Below are 19,795 nucleotides of genomic sequence, written 5' to 3'. Positions count from 1 at the left end.
CATTTATATTAATGCTAACATTATGTTGAGCTTAATTTTCATACCAGAACAAATGCCTCTATTTCAGCGTTGCCACCTTTTCTTCCTACTTCGATACCATACATAAATCTCAAATATTTAGGTAGAAAAATAGCAGTGAAAAGGTCAAATAAATCTGCTTTCTTCAACAGGCTTTTCAGATCCCCGCTCTCCTGGCTGCGGTCAGGAGGCAGGAGGCAGGAGGCAGGGGCTCTTCCCCAGACCTCTGCGGGGTGCATGCACTCCCATTCTGCATCACCGAAGCCCTCCGAAAGCTCCACCAGGGTCATGGCCTCCTTGGCAGCTCTGTTTAATTTTTTTTAAAAAAGCAAAGCAACTATTTGGATGAAAATTTTGGGACAACAAGAATAGTTAACCTCCCATTAAAGGAAATGGCCCACTCTCCACAGAGAAACCTGTTTTAGGTGCCCCTGCCAGGACTTGGCTGGTAAACCAATGTGACTTCAACAGCATCCTGCAGGGAGAGACACAGGAGAGGGCAGAGGCACTAAGTGCTGACCAGTCTCCAAATATGGGGCACAGCCTGCAGCTCCAGAACCCAGATGCACAACCGCTTACGCAAACCCCTCTCTATCTGGCGGGAAATGAGTCAACCAGAGATAACGCAATTTCTTAAATCTCATTAGGACACATGACTAACAAAAATGTTTACTTAATGGAATTTGTAAATTCTGTAGAAAAACAGCATGGTTTACCAAAAATTGAACCCCTAATTTTCTCCTTATAACACCATTATATTTATCCTTTTTTCCCCCTTTAAAGCAAAACCAGGTCTTCCTCACTGGCCAGCTCAATTGCTCCTCTGGCTCCAAAATTAAGCAAGGCAGGCTCCCGAGGCATTCTTCCTGGCCCTCCCTGGGGAGACATCTATTTTAACCTGCTGCTATTTCTGTAGGAACAGCTGGCAGATTCCACCTGTCTGCGGGAGGTGTTGTCAATGTATCAAATGTCCCCAAGGCCTCATGACATACTGTCACCTGCTTTTCAAGCGTCTAATGTTAGCTGTCCTGCAGCTTGCCCCCACAGTTGACGTATGACATGAAACCCATGCCCGTCTCAGGTAGCAGATGTTTACTGATCTGCTCCACGCACAGGTACATACTCGAGTACTCACTACTTCGAGTCAAGTCAGGCTCATGCAACCCTATAGGATGGAAAAGAACGGAGCCCCTGGGCTGCTGAGTCCATAAATCTTTATAGGGGTGGACAGTCTCAATTTTCTCCTAGAGGGCAACTGGAGGTTATGAACTGCTGACCTTGTAGTTAGCAGCCCAACAAGTAACTCACTATGCTACAAGGGCTCCAAAGGGTTCCAAAAGAGAAACATGGAATGTACACAACTCCACAGGTTTGTCCCTATTTCCAGAGCTTTCCTTGTGCCCAGTCTCTCTTGGAGCCTTCTCTCACGAAGGACAGACCTTATGGAGCCCCTCTGCAAGAGGGGAGAGCACAGGCTGGATTCAGAGGGCCATCTGGTAACTCAGGAACCTCCCAGCAGAAGTCAAGAGGCTGTCACAACACACATCACACCAAGAACCCCACCAAACACCAAGGAAAACCCTCCTGACAAGCCCACGTGAGTCAGAGTGCAAATGTGTCTCACAGGACTTCTGTGGCTGGTTGCTCACCGGTGGAGCTCCGTGCCTTTTGCTGCAGCATGTCTGCACAGACACAAACCTGCAAAGTGAGTGTGCTAGCAGTCCTCACACTGCATGCACTCCCATCCGCCATCGGGCAGCTACACGAAGTCCTCCACGCCTATCCGAGGTGCCCCCCCCCCCCCGACAGGACCTAGATCCCCTTGTGGTCCACAGTGACACAAGTGGCCATTGTGTAATGTACACAGACTGAAAAACTGTGCCTCAGACAATAAATTCATAATGAAAAGTTTAAAAAGTAATTTCGGCAAATATAACCAAATGTTAAGTTCAAACTCGACTCTATTCATTTGGCAACCAGCTGGGATTAAGATTTGTCCTCAGCAATACATACCAGATCCATTCACATTTGTGAGTTGTATATAAAACACATTTGTAATTCAGCATCAAAGACTTGATATTATAACACTCTTTGGAGGGGGGATCTAGATGAAGATCAGCCTCTGCAGAACTTGTATCTTTGTCTAGGTTGCATCAACCAATGGACTACTATAAATAGCTACAACTGGAACGAATAAAGACCGGACAGTTTCTCAAACATTTATAAAACCAAAATAGGAGTATACAATCTTGCTTGTCAACAATCATAGCTTCCCTGACTTCTGGCCTGTGAGATTCTAACCTCTGTACTCTGACATCCCCTTCACAAAGATGGGGTCGTTGCTCTGTGCAGTGACTCTCACCTCTACAAATGGCCGCATTAATCAGCCAACTCAAAGAACACAGAGCGGCTACACCCAGTGTAACAGTCCCACAAGCAGTCAGGGACTAAGTACCTGTGATGATATTAGATGGTCCAGGGAGAAAACCAGTCCATCTTCAACCCTGCAATCCTTCTGATCAAATCTAAGAGACAGGGCTACACGTATTTCACACTTAAAACAAAACAATAATAACAACAAACAACAACCTTTAAGTGTCACATGCAAACACGGTTGTAACCTGAGCACACTGATTAAGTAGTATCCAGCGGAGGAAGAGAAAGCTAGTAGCTTCCAAGTGCTCTCCTCAGACCTGCTCCCAGTCAGTCTCATCATCTTGACTTCTAATTCCACGAATCATCCGGATCAGGACCAGGGACTTTGACAAGCTACTCTATCTACGTCTATTTTATCAGGATGCCTGGGTAATGGAAATGGTTAACAGGTTTGGCTGCTAACTGAAGGGCCGGCAGTTGAAGTCCACCCAGGGGTACCAGAGAAGAAAAGCTTAGAAAGCATCTCCCCCAAACCACCCAGCTATTGAAAACTCCGTGGAGCGCAGTTCTTAGGTCTAATACTCACACGTACAATTTGACTCAATTGCAACTTTTTGAATCGGTACTTTTGCTGGAGCTATTTTTACCGTTATAGATAAGCATGATAATGGCTTGCCACTTAGAGTTGTGAAGTATCATTTCCTTTTCAAATAAACTTGGGTTAAATGAAAGGATGTGGCCTAAAGAAAAACATTAAGTATTTAACAAGGTAGGGTCCCCGAGGGCCAACAATGAAAAGGTAGTACCTGCCTGGAGTTGTGGAGCCTCCATTAGATGTGCTGATTGGGCCTACAGGCTTACCTGAGCTTCCCAGTGCTCTGCCATATTCTGTGGATGAGGCTGGGTTCTCTGCTCTGTCCCGCAGCTGTCCTTTCTTGGGTGATCTTAAGGGGGTCACTGCCTGCTCCCAAGACATAACAGAATGATGTTTCCACCCTTCGCACCTACATCAAGTTTAACCCAGACTGGAAGAAACGGATTCAGAATGGAAGGAAGCACATCAGACATTTCTCTTCCTAAATCCCTACTTTCAAGTTTTAAACGGTCTCCAGGGACCGGCACTCAGGGCACTGGAGTAACTTCATGCCACTGCCCTCCCCCACTGCGAGCTGAAAGGGCTTGGTGATTAGTCTTAAAATAATCCCTGCCACTGCAGGTTCCCCTCCTGGGGTACTTGCTGTTGCCAATGAAACTGGCATAGTTACACATCCACCCTTGTAGATTCTGCTCCCCAATCTCCACCACCAAGGCTTAATTGCCATCCTTTGAGCCTGCTGTTCCCAGCATCCTCCCTAATCTGCGGGTCTTGTGCACCAGGCCCAGCTTGCAGAAGGATACTGCTTTGTAGTGTTTTTCCCAGCCCCTTTCCACACAGCCAATTTTGCAAACACCTCAGTTTACATTTTAAGCCAGACCACCCCAGCCACACTTCCTGTGTTCTATACAAATGCATCTGTGGTTTTTTATCTACAACAATGGATTGAAAGAGAAAAAATAACCTTTACAAAACAATATTCATAAAGAATTTGTTTTCAAAACCTCAAAGATAAGGGTTTGGATATCCTGTGTAAAGCAAATGGCTGGATATAAAACATCTCTTATCTGTATTATTGCCAAGGATTTATTGTTTTATTTTGTTATCCTCTGGAAATTGCTAATGTTTTTGGTTTTTTGACCTAATCTTTATTAGAGAAATTTAATGAGGATACCATTCATTTCTGATCTATTCTGGATTTTAAAAGGCTTTGTAGATGATCTAATTAAATCTCTTTTATTAAGGGATGACCATCTGGGATGGATGTAAAACTCTGTGGAGGTGCAACTCCCACAGGAGTGCGTGGAGTCAACAGGGCGAGAACTCTGACCAGAAGGGAAATGTTCCTCCCATGGGGAGCCCAGCGCGCCCCGGTTCCAGAGCACTGCCTGAGGGCTCAGGGATCTCAGGTGTATGCGGGAGTCTCTCATTTCAAAAAGGGTGAAATGTCGATTGATGACCAGCGTCCCAAATGGATGAAAATGTCAACTTGGAGTACATTTGGTGTTCCTTCCACCAGGTCATACTATTAATCAAGCTTTCTATTGGGAGGTTCTGAAAACATTGTGTGACTGTGTGCAACCAAAAATGGCCTGATTGTTGGTAGATGGGGGACTGGTTTTGCCACCACACATTGCATCTGCTTACACAGCCATCTCAGTACGTTGTTTGGGGTGAAAAACAGCATGCCTCTCTTGCCTCACACACCTTACTCACCTGAGCTTGCTCCGTGTGACTTCTTTTTGTTTCCACAAATGGAGAGGAACATGAAAGGACAAAGATTTGATGACACAGAGGAGGTGAAGAAGAAACGAGAGAGGTGCTGTCAGCCTTCCAAACAGATGTTGGAAAAATGTTTCCAAGAATGTAACCTCAGATTTGACAAATGTATTAAGTGTAATGAGGAGTACTTTGAAGATGATAAGGTTGTTTCGTTAAAAAAAAAATTAAGTACATAGCTTTGAAAAAAATTCCATTAAAAACCATTTTATTGGGGGACTGTTACAGCTCTTATAACACTCCATACATCAATTGAATCCAAGCATATTTGTACATATGTTGCCATCACCATTTCCAAAGCATTTTCTACTTGAGTCCTTGGTACCCCTCATATTTTCTGCTAACAACGAGTCTTCTCTACCCAGCTTGAATTATACTACAGTGGCTTTCATCAAAACAGATTATTTTGGGGACTAAGGCAATAGTTTGACATTTCAAATCAACACAACTCGGTTTACTGCTTAAGTGGGTAATTGCCACAGCATTCTTCCCTCTTCCCTGGTGGGTGTGGCAAGAGAGGAAACGATGCTGCAGACGAGAGCCGTCCCCTCCTCGTTTTACTAACACTCCTCAACAATGGCTGTCCATCATCTGCATCTGCTTACCAACAATAATGTACACAGACAAAGCAGCCTGGGAGAATCGTGCCTTCGGTACTGGACTGCTAGCCACAAGAATGGTGCTTCAAATACACCCGCCACTCTGCACGAAAAAGACAAGGCTTTCTCTTCCAGGAAAGACTTATAGGCTTGAAAACCGTAAGGACAAGTTCTACTCGTTCCTGGTGGGTAAGCATAAACTCAATTACAGGGGTCTGGTTATTTGGTTTGGGGTATGTATGTAAGCAAGAGATATCAGGACAGGAAATGCCATTGGCAACTCATCTGGATTATAGCTTATATTTATTTTCTCTAAAACCGAGCTAAAAATAATACAGAAACAATCTTTATAAATAATGTTTAAGTCTTCACTAACATCTAAACTAAAGATTAGAAATCATTGAAAAGAAGGTGATGAAACATAACCCCCTACCAAATTCACAAAATTCATTTATTAAACAAAAAAAGAGAAGGAAGTAGCACATTGATCCCTATTTCAAAAGGGACTCTTTTAGGAGCGACAAACATGTCAGACAGCCTTAGGTTGGAATTGGAGGTGCAAGCATATCTCAGAGCTTGTGGCTTCAATTCAATAGTGATACTGCAATAAAGCAAGTTCCACCGATGTTTTCCCCTCTGCTACATATACAAGCGATTTTATACTGTACTACAGTCTATTAAGGATCCCTGGTGGTGTAGTGGTTATGTAGTAGACGCTGCTAACCAGGGGGTCAGCAGTTCGGAACCACCAGTCACTTTGAGGGAGAAAGATGAGTCTTCCTACTCCGGTAAAGAGGCATAGTCTCAGAAAGCCACACAGGCAGGTTTTCCCTGCCCTCTAAGGTTGTCATGAGTCAGCATTGACTCAATGGGAGTGAGTTCAGTTTGGGTTTGCTGTTTTATTTGTAGCCTATTCAATGTGCAACAGCATTAGGAAAAAGTCTGAAATGTTGTGAAAATTACCAAAGTGACACAGAGTCATGAATGGAGTACCTGCTGTTAAAAAAGTGTAATGTCCAAAAGAGTATCTCATGATCTATTTTAAAGTTCCATACTGTCTGTGATAGGACAACATCCATGCTCTCCACGAGGAAGACTAGTTAATGTCACTATTATTTAAGTTGATGCTAAAGAGGAAGAAATGGAAGATGTTCACCAATTTCTGTAGTCAGTAACTGATCAAACATGCAATCAAGAGACATTGAAAATGACTGGTAATAGTAATGGGAAAGTTGAAAACAAATGAGAGGAAGTTTGTCAGTTGGAAAATCTGTCTTTGGTGACAGAAAAAAATGCTGGAGATTATGTAATCAAATTTTGCAAGGTCAGTAACTTTTTCAGTGAAAATGCCTTCTATCAACTACATAAATGTCTAATCCACACGTGGAGCTCACCAGATGAAACAGGACGACGGAACAGCTAAATATCAGAACAATCAGAGATTAGATTGTGGAAGTAAGCAGCAATGGCCCACAGGCAAGTTCAAGTTGACACTGAAGAAAATTAGAGCACATCCACAAGAGCCACGTCCAACCTTGAATCTATCCCACCAGCACTCAGAGACCATCTCAAGAGCAGGTTCGATGCAGCGGTCACAACACCCTGACAGGATGCCTGTACTAATGGCCTCAGACGTGGCAATAACTGTGGGGAAGGCACAGGGCCGACTCTTTGAGTCTGCTCAACACAGGGTCTTGAACCGCGTTGGAACCGACTCAATCGTACCCAACAACAACCGAAGTTAAGTAAAAGGATTTACTCACTCCTAAGAAATACACCCAGAAGTATTTCAAGAAAAAGTGAAGGGGGAAAGGAAAAATAATAAGATGGAAATCGTTGGGGCAACTGGATAAAGACTATACTACAATTTCTCTATGATAAACCTTGCTGCTGTCCACTGGACTCCAATTCCTGGTGATCCTGTTGGTCAGCGCAGCCCTGGGCCGTGGTTTCTCAAATCTTTATCAAAGCGGTGGCCTCGTCTTTCCCTGTGGAGTGGCTAGTGGGTTCCAATTACCAATGTTTCTTCTGGAAGCTGAGCACTGAATAGTCAGACAATCAAGCGTCCTATATTTATATGGCATTCTGCAATCTAAGAAGTCGAGAATTCTCAGTTTGCTTTCTTTGCAAGTTGCCTGGCCCTGGAAGAGAGGGTATCTATAGACTGGAAGAAGTCTTGTTAGCAATGAAGACCAATTAAAGCCCAAACAAGCGAACCGAGAATGAGTAGCTTCACCATGGCCACTGAGATTACACAGCTTTTGTGACCACTTCCTTAGCAATTCAAACCATAACACTTCTGAATGTGCATTGACAGGAGATTGTCCAAAATAATGGTCATTATCAACAGAGAGCTTAAGCTATCCAAGTTTACTGCAGCCAGAGGACTGAGTCTGCACTCTCCTGGTTAAGCAGAACACTGTATTTAACCCATGCGATTGTTACAGCAGGTCACTTGCCACCAAACGAGAGACTAGTAGAACACAGAAGTGAACTCGGCCCAACTACAGAAGCTTGAAGACTGACCAAGCACACAAATGTGCACGGCCCCTGCCAAGCTTGAGAGAGGCAGTCAGTGGAGTTGCAGCACAAGGGTGTTTAATCTGCATATCCTTCTTGTCAAAAAAAAAAAAAAAAAAAAAGGTGGGAGGGTCAAAAGGGAAATCATTTATTGAGTAGATTTCTTAGTAAATCTTGGTTTCCCTGTGCTTTTCTCAGCATTAACAGTTTTCCAAATGGGATATTTACATAGCAAGCCAAATGCTTCACATGGAACTCAACTGCGTTGGCTCAGTGAGATGATTCGGTGCTGGAGGAAAGCAGCTGCCTGAACTTACTGAGAGATGGCAGGCTCCCACGCGGCCTGTCCCTTCAGGGAAACACTGGCCTAAAGTGACTGTTAATCTTTTACTCTCTCTTAAATAACTTTGAGTGGTGCTTTGTAAAATGGGATTGGCCTAGAGTTGGATAGAGAAACAGTTGGTTATCCTACACTTTGCACTGCAAACGGTCTTCGAAAGTATCCAAAAGAATTAAAGCCCACCGTTAGGATGTCTGGTCATATTAAGGTAAAAAAAAAAAAAAAGAAAGAAAACCCCAAATTCACTGCCACTGAGTCAATTCTGAGTCATCAGGATAGGAGCCATGAATGGTCTTCAAAAGATAGTCCAGGCAGCAGTTTTCGAAAGCAGGATCAACGAAGAGAAAGACCACCCCGTATGCTTACACTTCCAGGGCTTTAGCTGGCTCATCACTTGCTGTATCTCAATATCGTTGGAGTGTGGCACAGTGCGACAGTCTGCCCACCTTGTCTCAGGGCCCATGAGGGACCCAGACTCTGGTGGAGTGTGAGCCCATGGCCAGGGCAACTCAAGCCGGAGTACATAGTAAGAGAGATGATGCAAGGTCTGTTCCCTGGGGGGCCAGGCCAGCTGCGATCTCCCAGTTGGCAGGGAGGGCACAAGGGCAGGGGTTGCAATAAAACAGGTCGCCAGTGCACTGAGTCTCCTCGGTGTGGGGCCTCGCTAGGGAAGTGCTGATGATGCACTAGGTTATACCACAAGCGCAGCAGAAGCTTTCTACCCTGAGAAGATGGTAAAGTCTTGGAAACCCAAAGAGGCAGTCCTGCTTTCAGAGTCTGAAACTGGAATAGACTCCAGAACACTGGGTCTGGTTTATGGCATTGGTATTTTCCCCTGGCATGATGATTGGATGCTAGAAGTCATTGACATTACTCAGAGAGTTCAGTATGAAATAAAGAAATTCTCTGTTTCCAACCAACATTCCAGGAGTCCTACTACCTCCTGTGTGAATCAAAGGGAGGCTGCACACCACCCTGCTCAGAAGGCCCGGTGTGCATCCCATGAGGAGAGTCCACATGCGGTGGACGATCACCAGCAGTAACCTCCTGCACCATGCAGCAATTGCTGGTGGCACACCGCATAGCACAGGACAGCTACACAGGAGAGCACAGACACCTGACAACTTCACTGTGCCATCCAATGCCACTGTGGCAATTTACATCCAACGACATTTCATTATAAACGGTCTTCCTTCATTTTTCCATGTCCTTAATACACCCACATCACACATGATGGTGCTTCAAAATTCATGGAATTGAAAATAAGAGTATTTTCCCACAAACTCTTTAAAGCTCTTCATCGTGTGTGTGTGTGTGTGTGTGTGTGTGTGTGTGTGTGTCCATACAGATACATACACATGATGAATGGCTCTCAGGATAACAAGGGAGGCATTTCAAACATTTGGTACGAAGACAGCAGGGGTGGAATGTGGGTCTGTTCTCTAGTGTCCAGGAGCTGCTGTGGGTCCGAACAGAGCGACCAGTGAAGACTTTGCAGGGAGGACAAGACTCAATTAGTCTCCATGGCTTTCATCTCAGGACTCATTTGTAATCAATAAGGTTCTACACTACCGTCTCGTAGTAGCTTGCTTACCTTTTTCCAAACAAAGAAAGGAGCGATTTGGGGGGCATCTGGAGATGCTCTGGCTTCCCTGGCGACGGCACAAAGGACAGTAAAAAGGCACACCCAAAACAGTAAAATTCCTGCCTGGACAAAGGCTCAGGTGCAGGTGAGGTGAACCAGAGAACATAATTTTCAGTCATGGGACTCGGTGTCAAAGGGGATTAGAAGCAGGCGGTGCAGAGCGCGGTGTGGCCACTGCCATTACACACCCAGCCGCTCTCCACTGTGCCCTCCTCCTCTCTGTCTCCACCCTGGGACGTGATTAATATTTTACATACTGTCCAAAAGGGGGATGTGACTTCCCAGAAACAGCACTGAACATTTAAAATACAGATCGCTCTCTGCCAAGAGAAAATCCTGCCCAGCTGTAGATTTCTCATTTGCAAAACATAAGACCAACAAAAATTCCATTACTGAGAGAAGCTGGCTGTTCCAGCAAACCCTTGGCAACAGAAGCTGTACTTATCTTTTTGAACAATGGCCTCCGAAAATGTATTCCCTCTTTCTCTCGAGCACACACCACACACACACACGCACACAGGCAATAAGTAAGCATCTGAGCTCTCAAGAAAATGCTCTTGCCCAAGTAAATTCCTGGTAAGGAAGAGTCACTCCCTCCCAATCTGGGGAAGTACTAAGGCAGACCCCCAAACCCATGGCACAAAGAACCCCACCTTTAAGAACAGTTCACAAAGTCAAAGCCAATGTATCAATATCAGTCATGTATGCATACAAGAACTACCACACTGCACTGGGCCCCTCAAAGATGTGACCCTTAAGCCCCAACATGTTCAGATTGTTTCCCCTGTGAGATTTCACTGCACATTTTCCCGAGGATATAAATTATCCTGAAATGTACTGCTTTTCACTTGGCAGAAGCCATCCAGATGAGTCTGGGAGAGTGAGACTTTGTTCTCTAACTTCCCAGCCCTGGTTTCCCCAGGAGAAGCATGTGGCCACATTCCAGTGGGACCCAGGAACCTCCCTCCAGGGTCTCTCCTGGTCACCACTCCCACTCCACCTCAGAGTTTGAGTCAAGGCCATGAAAAAATTCTCAGGGAATGCAGACGCTACGCTAATGTGTTTGGAACCACAAACGCCCACTGGTCCCAGTGCCGTTCGTCTGGTTTCAATACCTAAGACGCTGTACTACGGCCATGATCCATGGGTGAGTTTATTTTGGGAGCTGACATATTATCTTGGATTCTCACATTAATTTTTTTTCCTAAAAGAAGAACCAAGAAAATGTAGCCCATTAAAGGAGTCCTCGAAGTGGTCCAGAGAACAGCAGTAAAAAACCCTTTGTAACATACTTTGCAACAAGAGTCAGTTCAAGGAAGCGACGGCCAATTCTTTCCCTTTCAACGTCTCAGAGCAACTCGCAAGGATGTCCAGCCCTCTTCCAAAGGGCTGCATGATCGGGCTCGGGGACCTACCCCCTCCCTCAGTGCACATCTATGAAATGGCTGCAAGTGAGTAAGGAAAAAGCTTTTGATACAAAATCGTAGCCACAGTTAAACCACAAGAACATGGACGTGGGAAGCTGTTGCTCCGCAGCCTGGGTCTGTCCATAAAATGTGAAGGCGGTGTTTGCATCTCTTCAACCTTCCCTCAAAGACGTCTGAACCCTTCGGTAAAACTACACGAACCTGCGTCCGAGAGCCTTTTCAATTCCTCCGAGTTTGGGGAACAAAAAGCAGTCTAAGGGGCAAGAACAAGGCTGTAGAACACATGAGCTAAGATCTTCCACAGAGATTCTCATAGAACAGCCCTGGCTACCGTCAACTAATTGCCGAGTGAACTGGTGTACTGGGGGAAACAATTGCTTGGCTCAGCTTTCCTGTTTGTTTTTCAACTTTCTTAAAAACTTCCTGCTAATAGGCCCCTTTGATTACTCTGTATCCATAGAAAACCCTTTATGATGATCTCTGGAATTCCACTGATCTTCTAAGCTGACTTCTCGGCCCAAGAGACCCTCTCAGAAGTCACCTTTGTGGCTGGACCTTTATTGAGGGAGGGCCTCCTGAGGAGACCAGGACGAGTGTGGGACCGAGAGCACTGGTCTGCAGCCATCCACGGATGGCAGAGCACGTTCAAACACATTTGGTTTGGAATAAACTGTGCAAATGCGAAACTTTGAAATGGTGTGTGAAGAACTGAAACTGAAGAAGCTGGTGAAGATGTGAGTAACTAGGACTGCCATGAGCTCTGAGGTCAACAGACGGATGCCAACTTGGACACAATGGTTCCCCAGCAACCCACCTGGACCGGGACCAATTGTGCGAGGACTGTTCATCTGGCTCTAACTACCACACGACCCTCCGGTGGTCTCAGCTCGGAGCTGTAACTGGAGCACACATAACGAATGCACGGCGCAGGAGGAGAAGCAAATCGTGAACGAGCCGCCCGTCATCTTGCTTCTCTATACGGGACAAAAATCTAACACCAAGGCCATCAACACTCCATCTGACCCCACACAAGCAAAAAGTCTGCCTCCTGCCCATCGTCTTCCGGCAGAGGCCTCCCCCGCAGGCCAAACATGCTGCTTCGGGCCAGACGCGGAAGGGACGGCATTCACACTATTAAAAGACACTGGCCAGTGTCCACATACCTCGATAATCCTGTCGTGAATTTGCAAGCCTCCTTCCTTGGCTGCGGGCCCACTGTCAACTACTTTGGATACAAAGATTCCTTCACTGGACGATCCATCTTGGTTGTCCTTTGGGTTAAAAAGAAAATAGCAGACACTCATGAGAGCTAGGCATTAGGCTGGCTATGAAAACAAAGCTTAGACTCTTAAAGGAACCGCTGACCCTTGCTGGTGTCAAGCGTGGTACTGAGATAAAAGCTGTTTCCCCTCATTCTGTTTGAAGCCAACACTAACACATATTGTCGTCCCAACCCCCGGCACCCCCCTGGGTGTGGAGTAGAATGGTCTCACGGTTTTCAGGGTTGTGGCCTTTTGGAAGCAGACTGCCTTCCCTGTCACCAAAGGTGCCTGTGGGTGGTTTCAAGCCCCCCCCCCCTTGCATCTAGTCACAGCCATTGGTACCACCCATGGACCACACATGTGTGAAAAAGGAAATCAAACTACACACAATGATACAAAACACTCAGTTACTGCCACTCCCAGCCCAATGTCCCCCTTGCAAAATCAGACCATCGCTTTACAGTTTATGTCTCCTGCTTTAATCATTTTCCACATCACTAGCCACCCCGCCCACCCACCTCATCCCACCATATTAAAGTCTGGTTGCCAATCTCTTCCAAATCCCTCTGCAACTTAAAAATAAAGGCTGATACTTCCTGGGGAAAGACGAGCGTTCAGTGATGAAACGATTTCCCTGTCTGGGAACGGAAAGGTTCCAACAAGCTCATGAAAAACTCACTGCACGTTCCCGAACTTCTTTCCAAAGAGTACTGTTATTAAGTCTTAGGATTACCTAGCTCATGATTAATGGGTTTAGAAATTAAATGGCATAAGCCCATGTGTTGTTCCTAAAGAAAAGCGTTGGGTACAGAAGTTCAGGATGTGCTACGAAACCTACAAAGTCCCGGTAAATCCCTTGCCATCACGCTGTGAGGAGATCTGTTTCAATTACTCTGCTGAGCACAACCACACGACAAGGTGTATATGTTAAACAGAACTGTGAACACCTCACCAAGAGCCTAGGGCTTGCACTGTTCAGAGGAAGAGGTGTGACTTGAATCAGATGTAGTCTCCCCTTTTGGCTGCAGCAGCAGCAACTGAAGTTGGAAAAATGCCCACCTACCCCCCTCTCCCCACATACACACTGATTTACCAAAAAGAGCCAAAACCTCAGCCTAAAATGCACAGTGAGTGTTTTTCCCAGCATTTACCCCCACGTGACAAAGATATGTCTCTTAACAGCCATCTGGATTCCATCAACACTCTTCCAAGAGCATGGTCAGGCAGCTGGGGGTGCTGTGTTAGATCACCTATCCTCAAAAGGCATCACCCTGCGCTGCAGACCCTCTGCACAATAACCCTTATGGTCGGAAGATCTCCCTCTCTCTGCAGCCTGATGCCCAGATCTGAACACAGCTGTGTAGCTCCCCACAGGTATCCTCACGCCCAAGTACAGTCCATGAAGTCCATTCTGACTTACAGTCTTGTTCCCTAAGGTTTGTGAGAGTGTAAATGTTTAAGGGGGCAGAGAGCCTCGTTTTTCTCCCTCGGAACCCTTGACCATTCTGTTAGCAGCCCAATGCCTAACCCACAGTGTCACTAATTCCTGAGCACACAGTAGGTGTGCAACAAGTGCTCTATGTCTATCACTTAATCCTCACCATAACCTCAAGGAGTCCGTATCCATTTCACAGAGAGAAAACGAAAGAGGGAAAACAAAACCTGGCCCGCGAGAAGTTGTGCAATGTCACAGAGTGAGTGCCGAGCTGGGTTTCAAGTGCAGGAGAGGCGCCTGCGCTGTGGGCAGTAAGGTCTCCTACTGCAAAACCCGTCAGGAAAATACATGGAATCAGAAGTCCAACATTCCAGGCTATGGAATATTCCAGTAGAAGAACGTGAAGAGTCTCAATGCACCACAAAGAATTTATGAACAAGCTTGAGTTCCCTAAGAGTTGAAGTCAATACATCAAAATGAAGAGTTCTGTGTTTACTCTGGTTTAATTGCTTTGCCTTTTGGGGAAGGAGAAGGGAGGGAGAGGAAGAGAGAGATAGGGATGGGGTCTGGGCTTGGCTTTGTTTTAGAGACTACAAGGCGCACAAATTAAATTTTTCTTAAGTAGCATCAGAAAGTTCAAGCAAGAGCCAGAGAGAAACAGGCAAGACTGAACAGCAAAGTTAGGTTACGTCAAGACAGGGCTGAAGGGAAGGACAGCATAGGGGAAAAAAAACAAAAACCCAGAAGGCACAGAATCAAAGCAACCCTGATCAAGTCTATTCTTGATAGGGACATTTTTCTCTTAAAAGACATCTCTGTGTCCTCAGTATGCCTGGCTTCTCTCCTAACACATTTGAAGTTCGAGCTATTTATCATGGGAAGTTACCATGACTTGGGAATTACATTGCTTTGCTGACTTGTGTAAGGGCAAACTGAAGGGACCGGTTGCATCCCTGGAGTCCCGGACAAGGGATTCATCTGAGAGGTTCGGGGCACAAGATTGGCTGCTGTTTCTGAGAGATGTGAGAAGCAACGGATGAGTGATGTCATTTTGCTGAGAGCATTATGTGCAGCATCAAAAGCCTAATATCAGAGCCCCACAGCTGAGTTATTTCACAACTCAACCAAGCATTTAACACAGGAATTCCTTGGGAGACACGTGAAGCATGGGTGTTGCATTCTACTTCCGTTAACGAGCACTGTGGGCGCGCACTGCGGCTCAGCTTGCCTTTTAGTGTGCTCCCCATGACCTGCCAGGTGATCCAGGCTGCAGTGCACAACCCACTGCTGCTTCATTGTGTTATGTCTCCTACTCAGCACAACAAGTTTTAAACAACAACTGACAGGAAAACACCACGACAGACATACGCATATGGTGGTGTTAGGTCTTCCTCCACAGAGATACCATCTTAAACTTTATGTATCTCTGCATCACTTAGCACTAAGACATCGTTATCTTATAATAAGCTGTTTTACTTCTTTTGAAACCATAGCTTTAGCTAAAAGCAAATGGTTCTGAACCATATTCTTCTTCTGAAACTCTATTGGATCGAAGCCTGCTATGGCCACTGACTGGCCTCACAAAGCCAAGTCCTAAACAAGATGACAGAGGAAACCCTTTGTCATCAGTCCCTGCCCATCCCAAGTCCGAGCTGTACTGGCTATGTGCCATTGCCTACTTCCCCGCTCTGGTCCTCCTCCAGACCTGGCATGAGAAGTTTCATTGCCCAGACCCCAAACTCGGCTTTCTCCCAGTGCAGACGACTTCAGAGAAGGGTACGTGGGGCACAGAGCCTTGAGGCCATGGAAGAAAGTAATGTACATTCTATTTAGAGCCACTTTTCTGTCTCATCACTTAAAATGTTGCATGCTAATGTTTATAAGGCACAGAATGTACTAGATCAGCAGAGTACTTTCATATTTCAACCAAATATGCTCATTTTTAACAGTTAAAAGTGTCCAATTCAATATAGCACATAAGAGGCAAAAGGTAGAATCTGTACAGTCAGGTGGAAATCTGTCAGAGAAGGAAAAAGCAAATATTTTCCACTAAAATGAATTCTAGCAGAGTGGTAAGACACTTTTCTGCCATGGAACATTCCAATATTTGGAAAAATAAAGTATTTCTACTGAGCTCCAATTTTCACAGGCTTCACTGTGTGGCCCGGCCTGCGTGTGTTTGCGAATGTGTGAGCTCTGACCTGGCAGGTGCTCCTCCTCCAGCACTCAGCATCAGTGCTTCTCCCAGGACGCCCACTCCCCCAGGGTCGGCCGGCCAAGACACCTGCGGCTGGACCCAAGGCCAGCACCTTTGAAGGTGGCAGGGGCCTCTTCTCAGTCGTAGGCCTCCCCAGCAGAAGGGACACGCGGGGCGGGTGGGGCAAGTGTTCACCGCAGTGGGAAGGCTGGCATCTTCGTGACGCCCCCCCCGCCCACCAGTGACAGCTCACATGGCCCTCCACCCTTTTCCAGCATGTAAGCCAGTGATGCTCCCAGTTTCCCAGCATGCATCTACGCCCGCCTCCGCCCCCTCCCATTTCCTCCCTTCCCTACACGTCTTCCAATGTGTGATCAATGTATTTACTTGTTGCTTGACAGGTGTTCCAACCCCAGGACCACAGTTCTCGTCTTCTCAGTCCCAAGTGAGCTATGGAGCCCTGGGGGTGTAATGGTTACATGCTGGGCTGTAATCCACATGGTTGGCAGTTCAAAACCAGCAGCAGCTCCGAGGGAGAATGACCGGGTTTCTCCTCTGTAAACAGTCTCAGAAACCCCTGAGGGGTCACTGTCAATCAGCCTGGACTAAAAGGCAGTTAGTGAGGGTTCTAGACCCACAAGTGAACAGTAAGCAAGGCTTACTGGTCTGTTGCATAATAAAGATTTTCGTTCCCTTTCCCTCAACCATTTGCCTTTGAAGCAAATCATCTAGGAAATGGTAAGCGAAAGAACAGGACAAGAGATGACACCCATTCAGAAAATTCCCTTGGAAAGGTGCAGAGCTGGAGCCATGCTTTCCCACTGGCCCGGGGCCCTTTCTGCAGTTTCCCTGCAGTTCATGGACAGACTTAACGGACCTCTTCTCTGTGGAGAGAGAGGTGCTGATGAAGAACAGGGCAGCCCGCGAGCTGCAGGAGGGGAGGACGGCGTGAAGGATGCCAGAAGCCATGAAGCAGGGAGTCTGTGGCCGACTGAGGAAGAGCTGCCTGACCCCCAGCCCAGTTTAGAAAGGTGGCTAGTGACTGTTCTAACGGGACGTACCACACATCACTTCACGCAGCCCAAATGCTACGCAGTGAGACATACAGCCCAAAGATAAACTGCTGGGCTAGCTGTTGCAGTAGGAGGACCATCCTATTTTAGGAAACTGTGACTAAATAAAAACCCGCCTGCCAAGACATTAGATAAACAACGGAATCTCTGGAGGCCAGAATAAAGTGAGCAAGGTTCCCTATGCTTCACCTTCCAAACCTTGTTGTCTGACACCCAGGGAGAGGGAACCAGCATTGTCAGCAGTGAACATACCATACAGGGCCGGCCTCCAATAATATTGAATCCCAGGGAGCCAGCGTCTCGATGCAGGATAAGAGTCAGGCTTTTGGTTTCTTCACCCTGCAAAAACAGAGGAGTTCAAATTTTTATTTACAAACAGGAAAGCATTGATGGGGATTTTCTCTCCACGGGCACAGGGCACATGGACTCATGAGCTGATCATTACAAATCTGTCTCTCGAAAAATTCATCTAAGGGACGTTTCTGAGCCCACACTGGGACTATGTCTTGTATTTTGGAGGTTACAAACATTTCTAAATACAATGTCACCCTATAATGCCACATAAAAATAATTGAAGATGTCCAGACATGCCTGATGGCATGTCTGATCAATGACGCCTTGGTCTGCAGCAGCAGCTCTCTCTGGAGTGGCCCATCATGAGCTGGCTGTCTAGACGGCTGCGTTCTCTTTTGAGCCCCTTCTCAACAGCAGCATTCATGTCATGTCACGAAAGGCTCAAAGCACAGTCCTCTCAGACACGTGAGCGCATGCATGACCCATCAATAGTCATCTGTGTTTGGGGGACTCGGGATGCACACATGGGGGTGCAGAAACATTTGAATCTGATTCCAGGGGGGCGGCATTTTCACACAGTCATCACTGTCCAGTCCATCTGAAAGGCAAGGCTATTGAACAGAAGACACTCTGTTTAAGATTGGTGGACGTGACCCTCCTTCAATCAAACAAGCAGAAGTCACACAGGCAGGTCACATGGGCACGCTGCTGGTCAGGCAAATGGGATAGAGATGCCCGGGCTTCTCAAAGGCTCTGTTCAAAGAACAACCAGCCAAATAAAAATACACTTGACCTTATGCGTAAGCAGCTACTTAGTATTCTTTGACATCAACTTTAAACTCTAGGAGACACTATGGAAATAATCCCAATTATACCTCATGTGTGCTGCTCAAACGTGCATTTGCTTTGTGAACACTCTCCGTTCAAACATACACATGGTCTTTTTTTTAATCTCACAAAATGGCAGCTTATGACAAAGTAGATTTTATTCTAATTTATTACTCACTGATAAAGCCTTTGTCGTCTACATTTTCTAGAGACATGGGGATCCCACCATTTGAAGCGCATGAAGCAAGCCTCAGGCAGGCTCTTCAGTAGGCCCGGGAGACCACTGTTTCTGAGGGGCTTGGTATTTGTCTGGAACGTCACTATGTTTACTGATGTCGTGGTCAGTGCACAGGTCTCTTTCCCATTTGAACAGAGCCTTCATAGCCTCCACCACCACAAAATTAAAGATTATTGATTCAAAAACAAAAATACCAAAACCCCAATTTTAAAATGAGCAAATGACTTAGACATTTCCTCAAAGAAATGACCAATAGACACATGAAAATATGTTCAATTTCACGAGCCATTTGGGAGATGCGAATGGAATATCTGTATTGATTTTATTTGATTTATTCACATATCAAAATAATATAAAATGTGTATTATAATATAATAATATGTTGTAATATTTTGTATCTACTAGGGCGGTTACTGGAAATTGGAGGACCCAAAAAACAGAAAAGAGCAAATGCTAGCAAAGATGTGTTGACTCAGGAATCCTTGCCCATTGCTGGTGGGAACTTAAAAGGGTGCACACAGCAGCGGTGGAAAATCGTTTGCTGGTTCCTCACACAATTAAGCGTTGAACTACCGCGTTACTGCCGATGCTATGGCATCTGCTCAAACTCACAGTGACCCCACGCAGAACTCCCAGGTAGGGCTTTCTTGGCTGCAATCTTTACAGAAGTAGCCTAACATGTCTTTCTCCCACTGAACTGCCTGATGGCTTCACACCCAAGCTTGCAGGGAGCCGCTGAGTGCTGAGCTGTTGGGTCACAAGGTCTCCCTTGAGCCAGCAATTCCACTCTTAGCTATATTCCCCAAAGACACAAAAAAGCAGAGATTCAGAAAGACACCCTACAACCGATGCTCACTGCGGCATTATTTACAACAGCAAAAAAAAAAAAAAAAAAGGCAGAGGGGGGGAAACTACGTAGGTGTCCCAAACAAAGTAAGTCAGTAAACAAAAAATGGCCTATTCAGACAATGGAATCTTATTACCTTCATAAAGAGAAATCAAGTCCTGGTACATCCTATGACAATGATGAAACTTTAAAATATTATGCTAAATTAGTCAGTCACAGAAGGACAAAGAGTGTAGGACCACACTACTATGAAATATCTGGACCAGGCCAATATTTAGGGAGAGACAAGGTCTTCTGAGTGGTCACCAGTGCTGGGGTCGTG

General features: G+C 45.9%; 1 protein-coding gene across 1 annotated transcript in view; it reads right to left on the bottom strand.

The window, feature by feature from the left end:
- Positions 1-19,795, bottom strand: part of PDZRN3 (PDZ domain containing ring finger 3) — a 250,683-nt gene that overhangs the window by 215,389 nt on the left and 15,499 nt on the right. Inside the window, exons 2-3 of the mRNA XM_075549882.1 lie at positions 17,519-17,605; positions 12,463-12,570 (exon numbers count right to left, since the gene is read on the bottom strand). Of these exons, the coding sequence (XP_075405997.1) occupies positions 12,463-12,570; positions 17,519-17,605 (195 nt within the window). The remainder of the gene's footprint in view (positions 1-12,462; positions 12,571-17,518; positions 17,606-19,795) is intronic.

This window comes from Tenrec ecaudatus, chromosome 5, assembly GCF_050624435.1.
Source record: "Tenrec ecaudatus isolate mTenEca1 chromosome 5, mTenEca1.hap1, whole genome shotgun sequence".
Taxonomy (NCBI): Eukaryota; Metazoa; Chordata; class Mammalia; order Afrosoricida; family Tenrecidae; genus Tenrec; species Tenrec ecaudatus.
This window is presented reverse-complemented; position numbering and strand designations above follow the sequence as displayed.